This window comes from Desmodus rotundus, chromosome 3, assembly GCF_022682495.2.
Source record: "Desmodus rotundus isolate HL8 chromosome 3, HLdesRot8A.1, whole genome shotgun sequence".
NCBI lineage: Eukaryota > Metazoa > Chordata > Mammalia > Chiroptera > Phyllostomidae > Desmodus > Desmodus rotundus.
In genome coordinates, this window is record NC_071389.1 from 49,229,494 (window position 1) to 49,250,365 (window position 20,872).

Below are 20,872 nucleotides of genomic sequence, written 5' to 3' on the forward strand. Positions count from 1 at the left end.
GGTCAAGTTCATAAACACTTCTCAAAATTTTCTCTAGATATAGGTCTAAGGAGAATCAGTTGAATAACTCCCCCAAATAACCGATCACTTTACCTGCATTTTTCAGTTTATAATGCCACTGAAATATGCAGAATCTTGCAGACGACCTTTAGCCCTTTTTGTTTAGGTTCCTACTGAGTTCTTGGTTCCCTTCACTAGAGTGCTCAAAGATAAAGCCAACCAGTCCAGTTTATTTGTTCTCTTTCTCTCTCTCCCTTCTCCCTCTTTAAGATATGACCGACCTGTACAATTTCTCCCAAATTTGCTAACATATCACTGGATGCTTTTGCTTCCTCCTATACAACAGATTGCCTCTCTGGAAACTCCCCTCTAATCAGTACTTACTATTCAATAGTATATTTTCCCATATATCAAATATCTTTGGGGAATATGGGCTTATACACAAAATAATTTTTCAAAATAAAATTATAGCTTATCCTTTTAAACATCAAAATGTTTTTATTTTATTTGAATCATTCTGAATGGAAATTATTCAAAAAATGTTTCATATTACATTATTTTCATTAAATGAATGCAATTAATGCAATTTAACTTTTCCAAGTTGACTTGAGATCATTATAAGCTGTGTTTTTGACATTTTTTTTAGTATGTGTAGCTGCTTGCCTCTATACAAAATTGATTGGTATAATTGAATTCTGGTGTTAAGTTTATAGTTTTCTCATCACTGCCTTTATTATCCAACATCCATTATAATTCATACTGACACCCAGCCTATTTTGAGTAACCCCTCCTTTCTAATAGCTATCTGTTGAACTCATATATAAAAAGAGCACAAAGATTCTGAACTTGGCTTATGGCACTTGTTGACAGTATGTTAAATTCAGAAATAAAGAACTTACATTACTTGGTCATTGCACTCAAACTTCCAGAATATTCAGACTGTCTAAACTTTGACCCACTGATAACAGAACAAATGCAACTTACAGTGCCCCATGTGAAGGCTACATGGTCAGCTTTGAGTGTGCATTAACTCAGAGTTCCAGAATACTGGAGTTATTTGTGTGTGACCTGCGGAGTGTGCAGGAAACAAATATAATATATTGGGCCTTGTTATAAATGCTGCATTGCTGACCTTGGGTAAAATTTATACCTGAGAGTAGTTTTAATGCTCGATTTGGTGGAGGCAGCTTAATGTAGGTAAAATATGATAGTGTTTGGAATAAGGTTGACCTGGTTTTAGATCCTGGCTAACCTCTGAGCCTCAGTTTCTTTATGAGTTAAAAGGGAATAATAAACCACATTATAAAATAATTGAGAAGATGAAACAAAGTGACTATAACATTTTCTTAATAAATTCCATTCTTTCTGGTTCTAAATCTAATTCAATTTAATTAATATATAAATAACTCCCTGCTCTCTCACAATTGAAAAAAATTATGAAAGTTGGCATCACAATTAAAATATCACATTAAAGTCTTCTAAAAATATTTCCTCCGTTTTATATAAAATATAACATTATTTTTATTTTTTATTTCAATGTATAGCACATATCACAGAGTAAGCCATTTGGGCTGATACCTGTGAAATTCAGAAAATGAGCATTCCCAAATGCAATCTCCATAACTATTATCAAATGTACTGATTTATATAAAAATATATAGGTAAGAAATATAAATTTGAATGCATTTAATAGAACACTAAATCATTCAAAATTTTCTATTTGTAGGAAGTCTTTTATATTATGTTTTTATGTTGATAGTTACCTTTTTCGTCTTAGAAAAGATAATTTGAATCTAAATTCTTTGTACTAAAGTCAAATATTTCTATGTTTGTAAAGTGTTTTTAGTTCATTGCTTCAAGGTTTGATGCAAAAACATAATTAGAAGTAATTTAACAAGTGCTTGCTGAGTTACCATTGTTTTCCTAGGTCTGACCCAGATAACATCAGGAACACCAAGAAATTGAAAGTCAACTGACAAATCTTGCCTCCTGACTCCATCCTATCTTTTCAGAACATTTCTTACACAAACCCAGCCACCATTTGACCCCATGAGAACCACCCATCTGTTAATGCCACCACCTCAGGAACTGTTCCCTCCTTGATGTTTTCTCTGCTTTTTTTGCATGGCTTAAATTCATCAAATGACATGCCCCCCACCCCACACACCCTTGTTTTTCTCTCCTGTCACTAAGCGTGCTCAGTAAAATCACAATCGTGGCTGAATCCAACTTTCTACCTATTGCTGAAAGGATCTGGGAAAGACCCTCAATGTCGCTGATTGATACCACTTTAAGTTCATGACTGCAGTATCAAAGTACAGCCTTAAAGTTCCCGACTTCCTGAATCCATTGACTTTCCTCTTCCGGTGACTGCTCCACATGTTTTCCTCTTTCTTCAACCCTTGCACACCTCCTCTGCCTTCTTCGTGGCTACTGATCCTATCCACTGAGAATATTAAAGCTCTCAAAAGATAACTTCCACAGACTGTCACCATCACCTCTACCCATCTACCAGCATCTGCACCCATATTCTCTGATTCCTGCCTGTCAGTGCAGATGAATTATCCCTGTTCCTTTCTGCAGCCATTATCTCCACTAGATAACCATTCTTCTTGCATATCTACAGACATAACTCAAGCAATTCTCCTCAGTCTCTACTACATCATCAACACTTTTCTCTCTGCTTGTTTATCATCATCATACACACATGCTGTTACTTCTTCTACTCCAGAGAAAAGTTGGTTCCTCTTCCCTTAATAATTCCCTAACCCCCCACAGTAAAAGGTTTAGATGGACTTGTCTATATTCTCTATCTATAATTTCTTTCTCTTCTTCCAGTCTTTAACCCTACTAGTCACCAAAATCATTTCAGTCAATTTCACAATGATCTTCCCATACTAAATCCAAAGGCAATTTTGGGTCATCTTACATGACCTATCAGCATCACTAGATACAGCTGATCACTTCTTCCTACCGGATACATTTTCTTCATTTGATTTCTAAGACTCAATATTCTTTTTTTCCTTCCCATCCCACTGACTGGTTCAGTCTTGTTCAGTCTCTTATGCTGATTCTTCCTCTTTTCTCCACTCACATTTCACAGTATTTCATGATTCAGTTCTTGATCTTCTTTTTTTTATTATTATTTATACCTATGTCATTGGGGCTCACAGTTTGTCTCATGGTTTAAATACTATTTATATAATAATTAATCCCCAATTTTAAATTTACATTCTGCCAGGTGTGTCCAACCTTTTGGCATCTCTGGCCACACTAGAAGAAGAGTTGTCTTGAGCCAAACATTAAATACACAAACACTATAGAAAACTGAGGAGCAAAAAAAAAGGTTTTAAGTACATATACGATTTTTGTATTGGGCTGCATTATAAACATCCTAGGCCAAGCGCGGGTTGGACAAACAACCTTTCCTAAACTCCAGGTTCATATCCAAACACCTACCCGACATCTCCCTTTTCAATCTGACAGACATCTCAAATTGCTCATGTTCAAATGTGAACTTCTCTCCAAAACTTAATTTCACATATTGCTTCTCCAATTGAAGTTAAAGACAAACCATTCAAGTTGCTCAGGACAGAAACCCTGGAGTCATTCTTGATTTCCAGAAGAACATATCCATTTTTTCACACAGTATTTTCAATGTTTAGTACAGTTCTTAACACAGGGTAGGAACTGTACTAAGTATTTGTTGAATATGAGGTCCGTTCAGAAGGTATCCAGGCATGTGCTATGAAAAATAAACACATTTATTGAAGAAGAGACAAGATACAAGAAACATCGTGCATAGGACAAGGATGCTTCAGTCCCCTTCAAAATAGGCACCTTGGGACTTCACCCAGTTCTCCAATTGCCATCATCTGCCCCTTTGTGAATCTCACCAACAGTCTCCAGTTCTTCCCTTTCAAAGGTGATTTTAGTTTTGGGAAAAGCCAGAAGTTGCAGGGCACCAAATCTGGGCTGTAGGGAGACTGAGTCACCTGGGTGATTTGATGTTTTGCCAAAAAACTCTGCATGAGATGTGATGCCTGAGCGGGCGCATTGTCATGATGAAGCCGCCAATCTCCACTTGCCCATAGCTGCAGCCTTCTGAATCATCCAAATAGTTTCCACAAAGGAATGTTCAAGCTTAACGCCAAATTTGATACAGATTTGTTGCTCCACCCGCTCAGTGATTTTGCATGTGACATCCATACAGTACACATGATCACTCAGCAGTATCTACCACCCCCACTGCCCAGTACAGTGAAGTCGTTGTTCACGCATGTGCATTCCAGTCCACTCTCCTTGGCTGCCAAGTTACATCAATGTGGCAAAAACTGTTCTTGTTTTATTAACAATGGCTGGACTTTTTCAAGGCAGACTTTATATATTGACTTCCCTTTAGAGACCAAATAATTAAAGTTAGCTGCTCAAATATAAGACAGCCATTTAAGACAAGATGATAAAGTAGTGATTCCTCAATTTATAACCAAATATTGTGTCTCATTTTTTAACTCTTATTTCATTTCATACAGAATGCATTTTAAAATGCCAGGCATTAAGAAGACAGAGCCATTTATAGTCAAATAGTTGAATAAATTTCATGCAGATGATAGAATTTAAATGTATTTATATGGATGATAACGAGACTCAGGATTTGGATGATATTCCTGGGTCCATGTGTGATAAGGACAAAACTATTTGGTACATTTAATTTCTGCATTTACCTGTTGCACTGGGAAAAGTATTTTTTCACATTTTAATATCAGCTTGTAAAGCCTAACAAGATTTTAAATGACCCTTTAATTTTGGCTTTTATATTTATATCAACAATCTTCTTTTACAATTACATAAAGTTGAACACTATGTTAGTTACGGACTTAAAAACCTTTCTGTCAGGCTTGTCTGCATCAGAGCAAGCAGGGTAGTCCACGTGAAAACAATGACCTGGATATACTAGAGCCTAAACTTAGCTGTGACTTTCTACTTTTCTCCTGCTAGGCAGGGAAATTTCATATTGGAGTGATTTCAGAATTCTTCTGAATAACCTTTTTGTTTTGTTATTTGAAGACACTGTGCTTCAGAGCACCAGACAGGCCAATCTCAAAGACTGGTTAATAAGAATGTGGGTTCTATAATAAAATCTGACATCATTTTAATAGAAGCAACATAATGGAATAAAGAGGAATAAGAGATATTGTTCCTCTTCCATTTAATGGACTTAAATTTCATTTCATCTATAAACATTTGTTAAGTATTTAGATAAGTCACTTAATTCGTGTGAATGTGTGGTTTTTTTAATCCATAAAATGAAAATAATATTGCCTAATATATCTTCCTCACAGGATTATTAGGAGAATTAAATTATTTTACACACTGGCATAAAGAAGACTAAGTTACCTTTCCTCTTATTAATACATGAATTTTATCTAGTATTTATTAGGTACTAAAATTAGGATCATGCCAGAGATGACACTAAGTGCTTTACATTAATATCATCTAATACTCAGAACAGACCTTCAAATTAGGCAAGAAGTGAATGAGTGACGCTTGAATATTATAATGTTTGCCAAAGATAACATGACTGGTTAAGTGATAATACAGGGGTTCAGTCACCCTTCTAACCTGTGCTTTTACCTACTGTGCTATCCTATCTCTCCAGGTTTAGATGTACTACAAGTTGAAATTATGCTCTAAGAACTCTTTCTAAATTCTAAGTCCCATGTATTAGTATTTATGGTAGTTCCCTTGGCACATATTTTTCCAAATGCGTTTCAACTTTCATAAGTAAACTAAGTTAGCTATAAGAACCTTAGCAAAAATACAAAAATACTGGCCTTGGCTGGTGTGGCTCAGTGGATTGAGTGCCAGCCTGCAAACCACAGATTCACTGGTTCAATTCCCAATCAGGGTACATGCCTGGGTTGCAAGCCAGACTCCCAGTAGGGGGCACATGAGAGGCAACCACACACTGATGTTTCTCTTCCTCTCTTTTTCCTTCCCTTCGCCTCTCTCTAAAAATAAACAAATAAGAAATAGTTAAAAAATAAAAAATAAAATTATTGCTCAATATAAGCTATTTATATATTTATATTCTAACATAAATATATTTATAAATATGCATATTCATATATATAATATTTTTAATAATTTACTCCACATCTGCAAGACCATTTATGTCACCTGTTATATTTATTAGATGCTGGGATATTCTTACAGCACACTAATTTATACTTCTTTGCTGTGTTTTCTAAGTAGATAAATTTTACAGATTTATACCTCCAGCCAGCCCATTCCTTTTTGACTGGTAACCTCTGCATCTATTTATTTCTAATAATTATAGGTGACATTTTATGCAGCACTTTCTGCTAATTACTTTATCTGATATATCTTTTTTCAATCCTCATTGTAACTCTCTGATGAAACCATTCATATAATCACCATTTTCTAAAGATTTTATTTGTTTTTAGACAGAGGAAACAGGAGGGAGAAACAGGGAGAGAAACATCAATGTGTGGTTGCCTCTCATGCCCCCCCCTCCCACTGGGGATCTGGCCCACAACCCAGGCATGTACCCTGACTGGGAATAGAACCAGCAACCCTTTGGTTTGCAGGCCGGCACTCAATCCACTGAGGCAAACCAGCCAGGGCTTATCACCATTTTTTAAAGTACAGGACATTATACTTTTAAAAATGTCCTAAGGAAACTAGGACATTGTACACTTATATGACTTGTCTAAGGTTACCTAACCCATAATGATAAAGTTGGGATTTCATCTCAATCTGGTAGACTCTGCTCTGAACTATTTTATGTTTAAACTATGAACAACATAATAAACATAATGCAAGTTTTAAAAAAATGTAGTAACATTTTCAACACAGCATGGAATTCCATTTTCAGTAGAAGATGAGGAGATACAGTCTTAATATCGTGTTTTATTTTGCTCTGCTTTTGTATCTTGGTTTACACATAATTTCAGGAAATATCATTCTAAGGCAGAGTGGGCAGAAGGCTTCAGGCACACCAGCGTGTAATGAGCCCAGATTGGTGACTGAAGAGAAAAAGCTAAAAAAAAGGGAAGAAGACGACTTATACCCCCGTTAGTTGCAGAGATCCAAAGTAGATATGAATACTAAGGAAAAATGTTAAAGATAGTTTAAGGACTAGCTCATTGACTTCTCTGCCATTTGGTTAATGTCTAGTTAATGAGGAAAGCTCTAGGTGTACGGCTTTCCAAAGAGTATCGTTCTTTCTCATTCAATTCACACATAAGGGAACTCTTATAATTCCTTGGGTGCTTATTAAGAAGGCAAAATACTTTAGCAATAATTTTAGGATGGCATAGTTTCTGATGAACTTCCGCAGAGGGAATAATGGCATGAGAACTGTCCCCACACCTTCTTTGTACCCATATTTTATACTGAATAAACGAGGTGCTAATTCGCTGGGCTTCCAGGTCCTGTGGTCGTGGTGATCCAAGTCAACCGAATCTAGGAAGGGGGAGGGTTCTCTTTCTTCAATATCGATCATCAAGAACTTCAACTAAATCCTGCCACGAAATGTCTCTCCTCCTTCTGTCAGATATGAGGTTTTGGCAGGACTAGTATTTTATGGAAAATTTTTATATCCTTAATGACAGCTGCAAAAATTGAGAGCAGCAGTACGGCAGGCATGTAGGAATGGCTTTATATAGCTGTTCCCTCTTCTAACTCTTGCAGGGGCTACTATGCTTGATCGATTTGTGTCCACTGATTGAAATGTCCTCCACCTCTTTTATTTCTGATGCTCATATTTAGGGTTAGGTTTTGTGGCTCACTTATTTTCAGGAAGAGAAACTGTGCTTTTCTGTCACATAGCCAGCAGCACAGCTGTGCCAGCAGATGAGCAGCTCTCGAAGGGCAATCATGCAGGCTGGCCACCTCAGAGCCTCCAGAGAGAACCATGAAGGGCTGCTCGCCTCTTCACCTTTCAGGCAGATGCAGAGCTGCACTCTGTGCCAGCAGGGAAGAAGTGCAAAGATTTGTTCCAGTCCGATATTAGTTTGGGGATATCTGTTGGCTTTGTGATTTGTCCTTAGTTATTTTTCAGATGTATGTGTTCAATCTCCCCAATCTTATAAAATGAAGGGAGCAAAGATATTATCTTCTGTTTCCTTATATCTGCTGATTTCTCCTTTCTCCATTAACAGCACTATAATAACTAAATAAACCCAACCTATTTTTATGTGTTTAGATATGGAAAGGGTCAAAATCTATCTTATGCCAAATATACTATTGTCCTCAATTTTATGTCCAATTTCCAATTATTACTATTATAAAATATTTAATGTTCAAATTCTATTTTTAAAATGGATATATATGACATGTTGCAAATATATAACATTATTATTTTTACTTAATGATTACACCAATAGTGTTTATACTGTGTATTTAATTAATCATTCTTGATATCAAAATCATAACTTAGAGAATTCTTAGTGGAACATTCTCACGTTTTTTTTGTTTGTTTGTTTTTGTATTTTACATTTTAGGTGTACAAGAATTTCCAGAAAACATAAAGTGCTGTAAGTGTTTAACAATTATTGAAGCCAGTGTCAATCCCATTTCTAAGTGAGTATGAGTTATTTTATTTTATTTATTTTGTTTCCAATGGAATAATGCACTAAAATAAAATAATTCACATAATAAATTAATTGTAAATGCTGTATTTAAAACTCAATTCAATAGAATGATGGGAAAGGAATAATCAAATCAGAATAGTTCGACAAAAGATGATTAAAAGCATTGCTGAGTAACAGGAAGGCCTCATTGGTGCAAAATGGCATAACTTTGAAGCAGACTGTGTCATTATATTTCCGTGGTACTCAGGCAGCATTCAGTGGAAGAGCACCGAAACTAAGGAAACAGTTATTAGTTACGGTCGATGGAAAATTAGCGTTGAGGATCTATCTGATGAAAGTTCAAGAAAGTGAGAGAGTTTAAGGTATCAATAAGTGCATGAAAATAGCTAATGATGCACTTCAAGCTGGAAAAGGAATTAACAATGACCAGAGAAAAAGATAGTATTTGTGTGCCAGAGATTATAGGAAGAGCAAAAAGGCAGTTCCTTGAGGAGAGCAGAATGGAAGAAATGGATAGGAAACATGCTGTGATCAGACATGGGGTATTTGTGGTTCATGATTTGTTATTAGAGAAATGCCGTGGGAAAAAGAGACCCAGCAAGAGACCATGTTGGCAAATTAGTTATTTCATAGTGATTGAGTGTAGTGTGGATCAAATAGGTCGAGAAACCATGAAGTGAATGGAGTGGATGAGCCATGAACCTCTATGTTAAAGTCACTCAGCAATGGAAGTGAACTTAAAATCTAGAAAGGCTATTGACAATTGTGGTAATATTTGGAAGAGGTGAAACAAATCAGCGTAATTGGCATGCAGATAGTGAGTGTCAGAGTAAGGCTGGCATTTTAATTATACGAAAACTGAAAGTAGGATTTGAGGAAACTTCCTCAGACCTTGTCCACATGATGCTGGAGAGACAGAGCAACCGAAGTCCATTGGGAAGTCATTTAATGAACAAAGTGTTTTTAAAAGACCAAAGGAAGTTTATCAAAGGAAAAGACCAAAGGAAGTTTATCAGAAATTGAGTTAAGGAGAGGGCATAATGAGGATGGTTTCTCAATGGACCGTGAGAAGAGGATGTAGATGAGAATAGTAGTGGAATAGAATGTGAAAGGAGATTGAAGTTTAGAAAAAAATCTTTACACCAGTGATTTATTAGAGTTTCCATAGTTTCTCATCTTTCTCATAATTTGGTGCTATTAGGGTTTTTTTTTAAATTATTTTGTGCTATTTAGCCAGTCCAGTAGATGTGGTATCTCATGATGGTATCTCACAGTAGTTTCAATTTACATTTTTTAATGTCCAAGTAACATCTTTCCATGTACTTATTTACAATCTGTATTACTTCTTAAGTTAAAGTTCAGATCTTTTATTTATATTGACATCTTTTTATTATTGATTTATTAGAATTGTTTATATATTCTGGCTAAAAGTCCTTTATCAGATATGTTTGCAAATAATTGCTCCTATTCAGTGACTTATCTTTCCATTTTCTAGATAGTAGTTTTCAAAGAGGAAAAAGTTAATTTTGAAGTCCTAGTTATACAATTATTAATGGCTTATACTTCTTTTTCTTAGTAATCTTCACTAAACTCATAGTCATAAAGATTTTCTCCTATGTTTTCCTCTGGTACTGTTATAGTTTAGGTTTTACACTTAGGTCTATGATCCATTGAAAGCTGAATTTTATATATGGGCAAAGTATGAGGGTCGTGTTTTGTTTTTTAGTTTGTTGGTTGGTTGATACTAGAACAATATGATTTCCAATTGTTCTAGTATCATTTGGTAAAAAGATTATCTTTTTTCATGAAATCACCTGAGTACCTTTCTGTAAATCCATTGATCATATGTATTTGGTTCCATTTCTCAAATCTCTGTTTTGTACATTGATTTTATATGTCATCGTCTTATATCAGTTTTGTACACTTAATTACGATAGCAGCATAGGAATTCATACAGTCAAGGAATGTGAGTCCTTCAACTTTGTTCCTCTTTACCAAAATATTTGGGATGTTCTGTGCCCTTTGCTTTTGATATACATTTTATAATTAGTTTGCCAGTGTGTACAAAAATAAAAAAAATCTTTCTGGAATTTTGATAAGGATTACACTGAATGTATAGATCAGCTGGGGCAGAATTGTCTCAGATACATTGAGTAGCCTATCCCCAAGCATAGTTTATCTCTATGCTTATTTCGATCTGTAAAAATATTTTATCAATATTTTATACATTTAAGCATATAAATCTTGTGCACTTCACTCATTTTATTCCAAATATTTTGTGTTTTTGTGCAAATGCAAATGATTTTCCATTATTCAATTGTTTATTGTTATTATATTGTAATACAACTGATATTTTTAAAATATGGACTTTATATCCTGCATTCTCACTATATTCACTTATTAGTTCTAGTAGATATTTTATAGATTTGGAGTGATTTTCTAGGTAGACTGTCATGTAACCTATGAATAAAGACAGTTTTATTTTATCCTTTTCTATCCATATGCCTTTATTTATTTATTTTTCTTGCTTTATTGTCCTGGCTAGAACTCCTGTACAATGTTGAATAGAAGAGGTGAAAAGAGACCTTGTTTGCAGACTTAGGCAGGAAACTTTCAGACTTTCACTGTTAAGTGTCACGTGTTTTTTCACACACACCTTTCATCTGGTCAAGGAAATTTTCATAACCATCCCTCACTTCCTTCAAAGCCCTCCTCAGCAGGATCCTCAAAGTTTACATTTCTACTTTTCATTCTTTTCAAGGAAATCTAGGCCTTCTCTTTGATGCTTTTCAACAATTTTTCAGTCTCTAACCACTGCCTGGTTCCAAAGCCACTCCACATATTAAGGCATTTATATATCAAGCAGAATCCCAATTCCAGATACCAAAATCTATGTTACTTTTCTAATACTGTGTAAGAAATTACCATAAACTTGGTCATTTATTATCTTTGAGTTTCTGTGAGTCAGAAATCTGGCCATGGTTTAGCTGGGTTCCCTGCTTCAGAGTTTCATCAGGTTGAAGTCAAAGCATTAGTCAAGCTGTGTTCTTATCAGGAGGCTCAAGTGGAGAACAATTCACTTTCAAACTCACTCAGGCTATTGGCAGAATTCCTGTACTTGTTATTAGGAAGTGAGAACCCCAGCTTTTTGCTGGCTGTCAGCTGGAGGCCACTTTGGAATCCTGGAAGCTGGTACTGTTTCCAGCCCTGTGACTGTCTGCATAGACAGTTTACAACATAGCAGTTTGTTTTTCAAGGCCAGCCCCTGAATAGAGTGAGTCTTTTAGTAAGATGAAGTCAAATAATGTGAAGTATGGGAGTGACATCTCATCATATTCACCAAATTCCATTGACCAGAAGGAAGTCAAAAGCCCTGCCATCCTCAGAGGGAGGAGGAGATTATATGAGGACGTGAACATCAACAATAAAGGTCACAGGGGCTACCGTAGGGTTTCTCCACCTTGTCTTCATATCTGGTTTACTGAGTCTTTTCACTGACCATGGATGTTGAATGATTTCAAAGCTTCTTATTTAAAAAATCTATTGACACAATGATATGGTTTTTCTTTTTCAATTTAATGACATGTTAAGCTACATTGATTTGTTTTTGAATGTGAATTTAACTTTGCTTTCCAAGTATAAATTCTACTTGGTCATGAATTCTTACTCTTTTTATAAGTTAATGCCTTTGATTTGCTAATATTTTGTAAAGGATTTTGTCATCTATATTTATGAGATATATCACTTTGAACTTTCTTTTCTTGTAATGTCTTCGCCTGATTTTGGTATCAGGGCAAACTGGCTTCATAGAAATAATTAGGTTATATTCCTTGCTATTTTTTTATAAAAGTTTTATAGAATTGGAATTATTTATTCTTTAAATATTGGTAGAATTTGCCAATGCAGCCATCTGGGCATAAGTATTTCTTTATGGAAAAGTTTTTAATTACAAATTTAATTTCCTTAATAGCTGTAAGGCTATTCAAATTACCTATTTGTTTTTCTTGATCATTGGTAGTTTGTGCTTTTCAGGAATTTGTACATTTCATGTAAGTTTTCAAATTTATTGACATCTCATTTTTCTTAGCATTTTTTATTAACCCTTTCATATCTATGGGTTCTCTAGTGATGCTCTCTTTCATTTCTGGTAATGCATGTCTCCATTCTTTCTTTTGTTTCTTTTTTTTTTTTTTAATTTGTCAGTGGACTAGAGATTTAGCAATTTTATTGCTCTTTTAAAAAAATTATTTGGATTTCCTTGATTCTTTTAATCTGCTGCTTTCTGTTCACTTTATTTGACCCAAGTAATCCACAAAAAAGTCAAAAGACCACGGAATATAAAAGTTACAGTTTTGAGTGTTTCATCTTAGTTTTAGCTTTAGATATGAACTTTATAGGATAGTCCGAATGCTTTACTAGGTGACTGGTAAAAATTACCACAGTAAGTGTGAAAATAACAATTACTCGTTGAAAAAAAATGGACCAACATTTATTGAGAGAGAACCTGTCATATCTCAGGCTGTTAGATAGACTATTTTATTTTCATCTTCACAGCAATCTTAAAAAGTAGGTAAATCTTACCTATATGCTTTTTTACAAATGAAAACACGTGAAGTTAGTGTTTAAGTCCCTAGGTCCCTTTTACTATATTTCACCAATTCTAAAAAAGCATTTTGATTTTGATTTAAGTTAATAGATACATTTTAAATTTTTGAAATATTCATAATGCTCAACAATAATAAAATTGCAAGTAAATTGTGGCCTATCTACTGAATGGGTACAAATATCTAAAGAGAAGCATGCGGCTCTGTTTGCCCAAGTCATCCCAGTTTGCAATTCTTGATGTGGCATGATCAACAACAGTTCCCTGTTAGCTTTCAAAAATGTCCTAATTTTAATGGTTGATCATGTAGTCACTCCGGTTACACAACAAAATTGAAAGATAATTACAAAGTAAAGGGAGAAATCATGATGCAATTCTGCAGTGATGTTAAAACAATTAATTGGAAATTAGATTAGAAATACATGAAATGGTAATGATGGTTGTGTTAAGGTGGAATTATAAATAGTATTTTATCTTTATGTTGCAAACCTTCTGTAATATTATTATATTAATTTTATACATTTAAGTTGTATAAATTTCAAGACTTAGATGTAAAATATCTTTCTAGTAGGGTAGAAGATTTTACATTAGTTTCTTAAACACAACATATAAAACCTATAATTTAATGTGGTCTAACAGTTGTAGCAGAGTTCAAATGCTTGTAATATGTTTTTATTTAACTTCTAAAGTAAATGGAACTAGAAAAGAAAATGTTGAAACAAGGATATCTGTAGTTTATCTTAACTTGCCTATTCCAACAATAAAATTGGCATTAATAAAAATATTTAAATTAGTGGCATAGTTAATATTAAAACATCAGAATAAAAACAATACTATACCACGTAAAAGTAATATAATTGCTCCCATTTACTGAGTTCTTACTGTGGGGCAGGTCATCATTTAATTATTGGAACAACTCTGGAAGTGGATGTTAGCATCATCATTTTAAAAATAAAAATCTGAGTCTCACAAAGACTAACAAAGGTCACAGAGGTAATAATTGAAAGAACTGTGATTAAAACCAGGTCTTTTGACATCAGTGCCCATGTGCTCCCCCCACAAAAGCACATGGTGTCTGATTCTATTATACTTTCTTTGTTACAGTTTGAATATGCTACTTTTAGGTTAAGAAATTAATAAAATGAAAGTATTGTCTTAGAGAATTATTTACATCGATAATGCATGTATTCTTTGAATTTTTTAATATGTCAGTCAAGTGTGAAAAACTGGCTGTTATTTTAAGAGTGTAAGATCATTTCATTATTGAGAGCCCCTTAACTTAGTGGAAAATGTTGGATTTCAGGGAATAGATTGGAGAAGGGTAAAGACAACCCATGATTGCCATCTTCATCAAGTTTATTTCTCTTACTGGAGAATATCTTCCTTCTTGCTGCTCCTTCAATATTCCTTTGGAAATTGTGATATTAACAAACGGAGCCATTTTCTTCATAAGAATCTATAAATTTATACCATAAATTAGAAACAAATAAAATTGACTATCTTCTTTAACAGACATACTGTCTTTATGTGTTTTTCAAGTAATATGTTTCAATGCACAAAATTAAATCATTGATGAGATTATAAAATTCCTTGTCTTCAAGGAATTTATAATTTACCCAGGAATAGAAAATTCTCCACACTTGTACAAAGAATAATTGTCGTAAGCATGTTGGTAAATCTATGAATAGAATTCTATGGGGAAGGTAAGGAAGAAGACATTGATTGTGAACCTAAGTGCAAAGTAACCAATAAATTCTTGTTGAAGTGAATTGAAATAAAAAATATACATTGTTAAATAAGACATACTGTATAAATATATTCTTTAACTCTGTATTTAAAAAATAGAATGGTTCAATATAAAATGTCAACTCATCTTTGTTTATAACCAAGCTGAAAAAAAAATACCTTACTTTGTATTCTGGTTTCTCATATAATTTATTTTTGGCAGTCCAATTTTGCAGTTGGAATCTGCTCGATGTGATCACCTCTTAAATCTTCAAAGAAATGTTGTATGTAAGAAGCCAGATTTTCTTCCAGCATAAATCGTGCCAGAGAGGCAGCAATTAAAAATGTATTTTTGATCAAAGAAGTAGTACAGTGTAATACCATTTAAGTGCATACATATGCAGAATAGTAGACTAAGTGAAACTGGACAATTCAAATTGGACCTACACCTAGGAAATTAGTATTTTAAACCCTTTTTACTTATTAATGGTTACAATGTTAAAGTAAATTATTGCATCAAAGGTTATAACACTTGTCTCATTTACATGTATTAATCTTCTTTTCTGAAGAGTCATAAGTGATTCCTTCTTTTAAACGAGTAATCAAAAAGACATCAAAGGAAGATAGTATTTAGATGTGGATTGAAATATATTAAACATCTCTACCATTGCCATAAAAACTATCATTGTATGAGGACATGAACTCTAATGTATTACAGCAAAGAAAAATATAGAGAAATACAATGATCTCCCATATTTTTTTAATCTTACAAGTTCAAACCTTTGAGTCAAATATTTAATGGTCTCTAAACCCTGTCTCCTGCTGAAATTCTCAAATCTTAACTCCTTATTCTCTCATACACACTTTCTCTACAGCTCATCTTCTCTCAGTCTCCCATCTCAGGTGAATTCTTACCCCTGCATTATAAAAACCCACACTCTTCCCAACCTCCTTTGTCTTTCTTTTCTACTTTCACAAATCCTGCATCCCCTTTAGAACAAATTTATGAAAACCCTTTATGAAGCCATATACAAACAATTCAACTCCAAAATACAAACTGAAATAAGATAGTTGCAGCAAAAAATAAATAAATAATAATTACTGGTAATATGTAATTAGGATCCTAAGAATGTGTAAAAATTCCTATAAATTATTATAAAAGTATTCATTGTATTTAGTCTGTTTTCCCCAAAAGCAGATGTTTAGAAGAGAATGCAAGCAGTATATTTATGAGATGGTCTCAAGAAATACCTGTAGAGTGTTGTTATGAAGCTATTTACTAGTATGGATCATTAGACTTTAATCTCTATGGGCAGCTCTGGCAAATGGTGTAAAACACCTGTGAGGGAGCTGAGCTGGTTATCTGCCTGCTAGTCATTAGTCGAGGGCTGTTGCTAAGGGACATTAATCTCATGTAACCAGGGATATAACTTAATTTCTTGTATAAAGAGATATACGCTCAAAATATTCACAGAAGTAATGTTTATTATAGAAAACAAGACAATAGAAACAACTGCAATGTTCTTTAGAAGGTGAATAATAAATGGATTGTGATATATTCGTACAGTACAATACTATGTTATGGTGATCAGTCATCTACATCAAAAAGGATGAATTTCACTAATAATGCCAATTTTTGAAAGTGTCAAAAATGTCCATAGTACAATTTGATTTATATAATATCTGAAAACATACAACTTTTTAAAAAGGATTTAAAGTATAGTAAAATTTTTAAAAAAGCAGAATAGTAAACATCATTCAGGAATTTGTGGGGTAAATACAAAATGAAGTTGGGGAGGGGCACCCAGAGGGTTTTAAAAGTACCAATTTTTTTATTAAATTATATTGTGGGTACATATATATTCTTTTATATACATAAACATTTAACAACCAAAGATTGGGCAGGAAAGAAGGAAAACTATGGAATAAAACTCAGATATAATGACCCAGGAGTAGGAGAAGCAGAAAAGGGGGTATACTAGCAGCCAAAAAGGAGAGAGCAATTACTTATGGTAACTGTTGCTAGGCAGTATGGGATGCAAAGTGAAATGAAGTTAGTGGAATTGGGACTTAAGAACTCATTGGAGGCTTTGGTGACTGCAGTTTTGGTAATAGAGTTGGGGCATGTGCCAGGAGGCAGTGGCTTGAGGAGTAAAAAGCTGTGTGGATAGGTGGCTGTTTAAATCATCTGGTCGGTAAATGCAAGTAGGGAGGTAGGTCATAATATGAAGAGACGGCAAATTTAAACACACTATATAGAAGTTTATAAAAGAGCATAGTCTTGTCTAGACCATAGATAAAGGCAATAAGATATTTAAATAGAAATTTAATTACAGAAAAAAAATTCCACATCCTTCTAGGCAGAAGTGTCCTGGAAAATCTTTGAATTAAATATTTTTGGTGAAAAAGATTTAAATATTTCAAATAATTATTTCACGTAACTGGTAAGATTTCCTCAAAGAATATTTTCTCAATTCTTGTAATGATCCTAAAAGCCTTTAGGATTCTATTATTGTTTCAATGTTTTTGTTCATTTTCAGTGAGTAAGAATTGGACCAACTTGATTATAACAAATATGCACGATGAACCTGCTTTAAAGAAATTGTCAGCTAAGGGGACAAAATACTCCTTCTTTTCATATTGGGAAGCCTTAGCTATCATTGTAACAAATTGTAGACAAATTTTAATGATTAAGTGAAAGAGTAAGTAGACATCCTTGCCTGACAATATATGTGAATATCTATTGAGAAAGAGTATTACATTTTTAATTTTTAAAATTAAAAAACAGTTGCATACGACTTGAAATTTCTGATTTAAAAAATCCGGCAGGTATGCATAAGGTTAGGGCGGCAGTGAATGATGTTGCTGACTTTGGCAGGGACATAAGTCTCAGCGTAGTAGAGCAGCGTGGAGGTGGGTGAGTGCCATTTATTTTAATAGCAGGCAAAATTTTCAAGCTGTAACAACATGCTCAATAAATTCTTCCATTACTGTAATACCAAGGGAGAGTTGAAACATGCTTTGCACGTCTATTTTTTCCCCTTAGAGATATATATTTTTGTTCTGTTTCTATGGCAACATCGATGCAATGACTAAACCTTTAACTTCTTTCTAGACTCCCTGATGGCTTCACACAGCTTCTCAACCTGACCCAGCTTTACCTGAATGACGCCTTTCTTGAGTTTCTTCCAGCCAATTTTGGAAGGTAAGAATAAGAACTTTAAATGATTCCATTTTATTTCACTTTTAGTAGGTACTTTACCAGAGCCAGTAGGTGAATGAAGCTTTAAAACTAAGCATTGTGATAAACTTCATTATCACTCAGTAAATGAGGCAATGTTAACTTATGAAACATTCTGCAAAAAAATAAAGTAAAATCAGGTCACTAACAATCAAGTTTAATGAGTTAAATATTAAAAATATTCAGCTATCTGGAAAAATACATGTGATTATGGCTCTTGAGTTGGAAGATGCCTTTATAGCATAGAAACAAAGGAAAATTTCATAAATGGATAGATATGAGTACATCAATACTTCTAAAATAAAATAACATCAGAAAATATTTAACAAGGAAAAATAATAAACTGGGGAAATATTTCCACCATATGTAGGAAAAAAATTATATCCTTATATATATAGAATTCTTACAATTGAGTATGAAGACAAAAATCTCATTAGAAAAAAAGTGGGCAAATAACACATATAAGTAGTTCATAATAAAGTACAAATTGCCAGTGAATGCATGAAAAGTGTTTATCCTCACAAAGAGGAAAAATAATACAAATTAAAATGACGATAAAGTACCTTCGTTTTCTAGCATATTAACAGAAACTATGTCTCACAAGTGAGGAAAAAGACAACCTCACATACTGCCGATGAATTGCAGAATGATACGAACTTCATGCAGGGCACAAAGATTTAAAAGTTTTGAAAATACTTAAAACCACTGCTTCTCTAATTCATTCCTAGAAATGTATCATATCATCATCAAATACCACACTATGATTTATGGGCAAGGATATTTATCATTATTTACAATAATGAAAAAAGTGGAAGCATGCATCCATCTAGCAGATTGGTTAAATGTATTATGGTACATCCATATCATAGTATGTAGGGATTTATAATGTATAGAGAAATATGTTTTTAATTCCTATGATGTTATGTTTAGGAAAATATTATATTAAGATATATAAACTATGTTCCAAATATAAATATAAATATGCATGAAATAAAAGACTGGTTACTTCAGAATGATATTAGGGAAATTTTTATTTTCATCTTTATATTTATAATATTTCACATGTGTTCTTCAAGAAATTGTTATATTCCTTCAGTTTTCTTAAGATAAATTTGACATACAGCACTATATAAATTTAAGGTGTACCACACAATCACTTGACTTAAATATCTTGTGAAATGTTTACCACAATAAGTTTAGTTAACAACCATCACCTCATAATTACAGAGAAAGCTTTTTCCTTAAGATATGAACTTTTAAGATTAACTCTCTTAGTAACTTTCAAATATACTACAAAGCAATGTTGAGTTTGACTAGTCTTCACACCAAACATTACATCCTAGTACTTGTTTATTTTATAACTACAAGGTTGTACCTGTCTGTCAACCAACTTCATCCAATTCCCCTACCTTCCATTCTGCACCTCTGGTAACCACAAATCTAATCTCTTTTTCTATGAGTTTTTTTTTCCTAGTGGGAATTTTTTTTTTATTCCACATGTAAGTAAAGTCTTACCATATTTCTCTGTCCAGCTTATTTTATTTAGCATAATACCCTCAGGGTCCATCCATGTTGTCACAAATGGCAATAATTTCTTAATTTTTTATTACTGAATAGTATTTCATTATATACATTTACATTTTATTTGTCCATTAATCTGCTGATGGAGGCTTAGGTTGTTTTCATGTCCTGGCTATGGCAAAATCAAAATTTATATCTTAAAAGTTGAGATAATTTATGTTTTTTGTCAACTGCATTGTTTTAGCGATCATCTTTGCAAAGGTTGAAGTAATAGACTGAGTATAACTGGACACCTGTCTGTTAGCAGAAGCTAGTGCAGACATGTAGCAGTCCCCAACTGCATACGGAGAGCACATCAGTATTTCTCAAATCCCCTTGCTTTTGCAGATCATGTTACAATACCATATTGTAAAATTCACAGATCTTCAAAAGACCATTTATCTAGCTTCTAAATGAATTAGCACTTCATCATTCACTCATCTAAATTAATGTTGCCCTTCTGGTAGTGACCACAACACTACAAATGTGCTTTTGAGTTATCAGATTAGAAAATGTTTAGCCCTGACTGGTGTGGCTCAGTCGGCTGGGTATCACTCTGCAGAGCAAAAGGTTGCGGGTTGATTCCTGGTCAGGGCACATGCCTGGGCCACTGGTTCGATTCCCCATCCATTCACACACAAGAGGCAATCAATTCTAGCTATTTCTCTCTCACGTCGATTTTCTCTCCCTCTCTTTTCCCTCCCTTCCTCTCTTTCTAAAAATAAATAAACAAAATCTTTAAAACAAAAAAGAAAATGTTTAATTGTCACCTGAAGACCCACTTTTTGTCTTGAATTTATGTCAGTTCTCTTTTAGCAGTCCTAGTATGAGGAAGAGATTTGGCAAATAGGAAACAATGCCAAAACCAAAACCACCTGAAATTAGAACTTAATTTTGTTCAGTCAAAATATGCTCTATTCGTTATTATAATCTAAAAAGTTTTTTAACCTTCAGCTGGACAGTTTGTCAAAAGGATGCAGAAAATCCCCTTCAAAACCTGAGATTTGGTGCTCCTAAAAGTCAAAATAAGTCACAGAATGTTGAAAATCTTTGAAACACGTGTGTGAGAAATTCTACCAGCAGTTTACCCCATACATGGAATAACTGAATCACTTTATTTCACAT

At 33.7% G+C, this 20,872-nt stretch overlaps 1 protein-coding gene across 3 annotated transcripts in view; it reads left to right on the plus strand.

The window, feature by feature from the left end:
• LRRC7 (leucine rich repeat containing 7) overlaps nt 1-20,872 on the plus strand; it is a 483,504-nt gene that overhangs the window by 225,759 nt on the left and 236,873 nt on the right. For all 3 annotated transcript variants that reach the window (XM_053920503.1, XM_024565449.3, XM_024565450.3), the window contains 2 exons: nt 8,529-8,607; nt 18,062-18,151. In XM_053920503.1, the coding sequence (XP_053776478.1) occupies nt 8,529-8,607; nt 18,062-18,151 (169 nt within the window). The remainder of the gene's footprint in view (nt 1-8,528; nt 8,608-18,061; nt 18,152-20,872) is intronic.